Below are 5722 nucleotides of genomic sequence, written 5' to 3' on the forward strand. Positions count from 1 at the left end.
ACCACCACCAACAACATGACCACCAACAACAACAACATGACCACCACCACCAACAACATGACCACCACCACCAACAACATGACCACCAACAACAACAACATGACCACCACCACCAACAACATGACCACCAACAACAACAACATGACCACCACCACCAACAACATGACCACCAACAACAACAACATGACCACCACCACCAACAACATGACCACCACCACCACCAACAACAACACCACTAGTCAGGGCCGCTGACAGCTTCGGCTGGGCCCAGGACAAAGTTATCTGATAGGGGCCCCCTCCAGTGTTGCCAGATGTGTCTGACCAAATCCCGCCCAAAAGGTTCTCAAAAACCGCCAAAATGCGCTAAATTCCGCCCAAATTCAACAAATTACATGACTTCTATGGGCCCAAAACGGCTTAAAAAAACGCCAAATGGCCAATTTTTCCCGTTTTTGCCCGCCGACGCTCATCCCAAGTAGCCCAATTGGGCGGGCACCCGCCCAATCTGGCAACACTGGCCCCCTCACCCAATACATTCAATGTTAATTAGGGCCCCAATTATTGCCCCCACCTTACCCCATCTCCCTGGGCCCGGGACAGCTGGCCCCTTAATCCCCTCTTGCCCCCCCCCCCCCCCCTCCCCCCCCCACCACAGTCCTTTCAGCCAGGGGATGGTATGCTGCATGGAAAAATCGAGCGAGTTAGCGGGCATGTGTACGACAACTAATGGCAAAGTGAGTGGAAAACATAATAGTGGAGAGTGGGGGGGTATGCGTGTAGGGGGGGGGTATGCGTGTTGGGGTATGCGTGTTGGGGTATGCTTGGGGGGGGGCGATGCGGTATGCTCCTTCCTGTGTCACCAGCAGGGCTGGACTGGCCATCTGGCATAGCGGGCATTTCCCGGTGGGCCCTGCACCCTCATGGGCCCCTGGCCATCTGGCATAGCGGGCATTTCCCGGTGGGCCCTGCACCCTTGTGGGCCCCTGGTCATCTGGCATAGCGGGCATTTCCCGGTGGGCCCTGCACCCTTGTGGGCCCCTGGTCATCTGGCATAGCGGGCATTTCCCGGTGGGCCCTGCACCCTTGTGGGCCCCTGGTCATCTGGCATAGCGGGAATTTCCCGGTGGGCCCTGCACCCTTGTGGGCCCCTGGTCATCTGGCATAGCGGGCATTTCGTGGTGGGTCCCTATTTTCAGAAATGTAAAAAATATATATGTACATTTTTGAAAATAGGGGCCCACCAGGGTGCGGGGCCCACCGGGAAGTCAGTTCTGCACCGCTAATAATTATGAGCGGGGCCCTTTAACCCAAAAGTACCCGGGCCTATTACTGCCCCAGCCCGTCCTGTGTCACCAGAGCTTCCAAACACACACACACACACACACACACACACACACATCACATCACCGCCCCGCTGCTGTCATCGGAGCACAGTGTGGAACACGGGGGCATGCTGAATGCTTGGAATATGAGGAGGTGGATACTGTGTGTGTGTGTGTGTGTGTGTGTGTGTGTGTGTGTGTGTGTGTGTGTGTGTGTGTGTGTGTGGTGGGGTGTATCTGTGGAGGTGTGTGGGGGTGTGTGTGTGTGTGTGTGCGTGTGTGTGTGTGTGCGTGTTTGCATGTGTGTGTGTGTGCGTGTGTGTGCGTGTGGTGGGGTGTATCTGTGGGGGTCTGCCATGTCATTCTGACCCCCTACAGCAGCTCCTGCTCTCCTGCAGGGAAGTCTAGTCGGGGGGACAAAGAGGCCAGTTGTCTCAGGGCCCAGGGATACAGGGGGCCCAGAATTGGGTTTAATTCTAATTAAATGTGCACGGTTTCCTTAGATACCGCCGGCATTCCAAGCGAAGGTTCTATGCACGTTGCATGCTTGGCGCCTGACAGGTTATCAGGGATTAATAGCCACCCAATCAGAAAAGAGAATTCCGTTGGGTAAGCAGATAAATTGGGTGGGGGGGGGCCCTTTCAGATGACTTTGTCCTGGGCCCGCCCGAAGCTGTCAGCTGCCGCATCACCCCCCCCCCACCCCCCCCCCCCCCCCCCCCCCCCCCCCCCCCCCCCCCCTCCCCCCCCACACACACACACACATCACAAGCTATTGTCCTTGTGCCGCAGCCTGACTATGGGAAAAACGTTTCTGATTCCGAGATGCATTTCTTGGCAAACGGTGCGGCCGGGAAGTACACGAATGGTGCCATTTGAAGAAAAAAAGAGAAAGAACCGCTCCACCAGGGCTCGTTTAAAAAGGGCAGAACGTCACACGGCACAGCACAGCACAGCACAGCACAGCACAGCACAGCACAGCACAGCACAGCACAGCACAGCACAGCACAGCACAGCACAGGACAGGACAGCACAGCACAGCACAGCACAGGACAGCACAGCACAGCACAGCACAGCACAGCACAGCACAGCACAGCACAGCACAGCACAGGACAGCACAGGACAGCACAGCACAGCACAGCACAGCACAGCACAGCACAGGACAGCACAGGACAGGACAGCACAGCACAGCACCACACAGCACAGCACAGGACAGCACAGGACAGGACAGGACAGGACAGGACAGCACAGCACAGCACAGCACAGCACAGCACAGCACAGCACAGGACAGCACAGCACAGCACAGCACAGGACAGGACAGGACAGGACAGGACAGCACAGCACAGCACAGCACAACACAGGACAGCACAGGACAGGACAGGACAGCACAACACAGCACAACACAGCACAGCACAGCACAGGACAGGACAGGACAGGACAGGACAGGACAGGACAGGACAGGACAGCACAGCACAGCACAGCACAGCACAGCACAGCACAGCACAGCACAGGACAGAACAGGCCTCGGAGGCAGCGTTGCCAGATGTGTCTGATCAAGTCCCGGCCAAAAGGTTCTCAAAAACTGCCAAAATGTGCTAAATTCCGCCCAATTTCAACAAATTGCATTGATGTCTATGGGTACAAAACTGAAAGAAAAAAAAGAAACCGCCAAATGGACAATTTTCCCCGTTTTTACCCGCAGGCGGCCATCTCAAGTAGCCCAATTGGGCAGGTAACCGCCCAATCTGGCAACACTGCAGGACAGGCCTCGGAGGGTCTCGGAGGGAGCAGGAAGTGACGGTTGCCATGGGGATGAGTCATGCAAACAGTACCAAAGAGCCCTAGGCTGCTTCCTGTCCTGACATAGCCACCCCGATTTAATGACCGACTACAACTCCACACACGAGGCCGCGGGCCTTGACCACAGAACGCAACAATAGGTGACGTGAGTGACATCAGACCTTTTCCTTGGTTTTTGCCCGTGCAATGCTACAGTATTTTGTTGTGAATATCACAAACTGTATGTGATCTCTGAACCGGCGGTGTTTAAGCAATGCCTGCGTCAGCAGAATTAAAATTAAACAAGAAAAAATGGCAACAACGAGATGAGAAGAGAACAAAGTGGGACAGACCATTTATGAGCAGCAGGGCCACTGACAGCTTTGGGACCAGGACAGGGACAAAGTCATCTGACAGCCCCAGGCTGTGCCCTATCTTGTAATAGGCAGCCAGTTCTGGGGGGCCCTCTCTCCCTGGGCCCGGGGCAGGTGACCCCTTTGTCCACCTCTGTTGTGTTGGCTTATGAGGACTTTGTTCCTGGAACATGGGGAGTAGGCTACTACATGGGACTATGCATAGTGACTTTGTGTGTGTGTGTGTGAATATTTGGGAATACATGTGCAATGTTTTGTGTAATGTCCTTTTGTCTTCTGTATTTATGTATGTGTGTATGCTACTTGACACCTTAATTTCCCTACAAACGCAGTAGTACAATATTTGTAACATGTTGCACACAAATGATGTCCCTGATGACAATGTGTGTTACTAGAGGCCTACTTTGTAGTCTTTGTTGTTTATGAGGACTAGTTCCTGGAAAATGGAGAGTACTACAAATGTACACCATTTGTAACACGTTGCACACAAATGAGGATGTCCCTGATGACAATGTGTTTTGCTTTGTTTTGGTTGAAGCCTACTGTACTTTGTAGTCGTTGTTGTTTCCCTGTCGGCCCAGTTCACCCAGTCACACACACACACACACACAAACACACACACACACACACACACACACACACACACACACACACACACACACACACACACACACACACACACACACACACACACACACACACACACACACACACACACACACACACACACACACACACACAGTCACCCGTTTGGAGCAGCCAACAGGTCAGGCAGCTGTCTGGCCTCCGTTCAAGTTTTGAGTTCTGAGAAGAAAAGAAGAAAATATGTTCACATCCTATTGCCTGTACTGGTTTCATCCAAATTTCCTAAAAACCTTCTTTGGCTGTTTGTTTGTGTCTGTTGCCTTTTACAACAGCTGGCAGGTCAAACAGCACTGTGCTGTTCATCATCTTCGGCCTCCGAGCCCTCGAGCCCTCAAGCCCTCGCTCTGCAATTCAGACAATAGTGTCTCAAGGCCAGAGGTGAAAATGTGACCCCCCCCCCCCCCCACACCACACACACAGACACACACACACAAACACACACACACACACACACACACCATTCCTCCATTTTTTTTTTCTTTTTCTCTCGTCCACGACCACTCCTCCTCCTCTCATCTCGGTGCTGCAGCACAAGACAACCGACCAATCGGAAGCGCGGGGCCCTCCGTGCGGCGTATTAAGAAATGAGTTATGAATCACGATGGCGTCCGTGCCTCTCACACCTGTGGCTGTGGCTGTGGCAGGCGGCGCATCCTGTTCGAAACGGGTCGCCGCTCGCTCTCGCACTCTTGCACTCTCGCGCTCGCTCACCAGCAAACGGCAATTCACACACACGCACACACACGCGTGCGCGCACACACACACACACACACACACCCTCTCTTACCCAACTACCCCACCTCATCCTCCACCACCATCTCCAGCCTACACACACACACACACACACAACCCCCCGACATACACACACACCCCCACCCCCACTGCTGCTATCTCCCCGTCCTGAGCCGATCCTGTAGTCAGTCAGGAAGTGTGGACAGGATGCATCTGCCCCCTGACGTCCGCTCCATTCCATCCAGGTGCATCCTGGGAATGAGAACAGGAGGGGGGGGGGGTCTTAGGCTCTGCTCCGCTCTGCAACAGACAGACGTACGTTTGGGCTGTTTGTTTATTGTTTTTTTCTGTGAAAGGCAGGCGGATTGGATTGGATCGGAGGATAAAGGCCACGTTGGATGTGGAGCGGAGGCACTCCACAGCTGGTCTGCGCTTGTCTTGATTTCCTTTATTGTCCACGTTTGGCTGCACTTCATAAGGAGAGGCCTGATGTTCGACGGTGGGGGCCCCCCAGTGGGGTTGCACGTTGTTCAAGATACAAATATTGATGAGTGGAGGTGCAAAACGCACACCAGAAACAGAGGTGCTGGCAACCAGAAAATACACTTGCAGGAGGAGAGAAGTGCCGCACACTGTCAAGTTAAATAAACAAGTTTTTAATGTGACAACGTTTCGTCCTGTCGGCCTTCCTCAGGTCACGTGTTACTGTACTTTTTATTGTGGTAATAGGCTTACATATTCAGTAGAATCATTCCACTGTGTTCATAATCTGTGAAGGGCCTCTGCCTCATCCCACCATCATCTGCGGCGTTGGATGTCACCAGGGTATTGTCTCGTGGGCAAAGCCCTTGGATGTCAACTCACTTTCAT

The 5722-nt window shown here is 53.5% G+C and overlaps 1 protein-coding gene across 1 annotated transcript in view; it reads left to right on the forward strand.

Moving 5' to 3' along the window:
* Positions 1–5455, forward strand: part of zglp1 (zinc finger GATA like protein 1) — a 61117-nt gene extending 55662 nt beyond the window's left edge. Inside the window, exon 7 of the mRNA XM_063189792.1 lies at positions 5213–5455. Coding sequence (XP_063045862.1) covers positions 5213–5294 — 82 coding nt within the window. The 3' untranslated portion in view covers positions 5295–5455. The remainder of the gene's footprint in view (positions 1–5212) is intronic.
* The last annotated feature ends 267 nt before the right edge of the window (positions 5456–5722 follow it).

Source organism: Engraulis encrasicolus, chromosome 1 (assembly GCF_034702125.1).
Source record: "Engraulis encrasicolus isolate BLACKSEA-1 chromosome 1, IST_EnEncr_1.0, whole genome shotgun sequence".
NCBI classification, from domain to species: domain Eukaryota; kingdom Metazoa; phylum Chordata; class Actinopteri; order Clupeiformes; family Engraulidae; genus Engraulis; species Engraulis encrasicolus.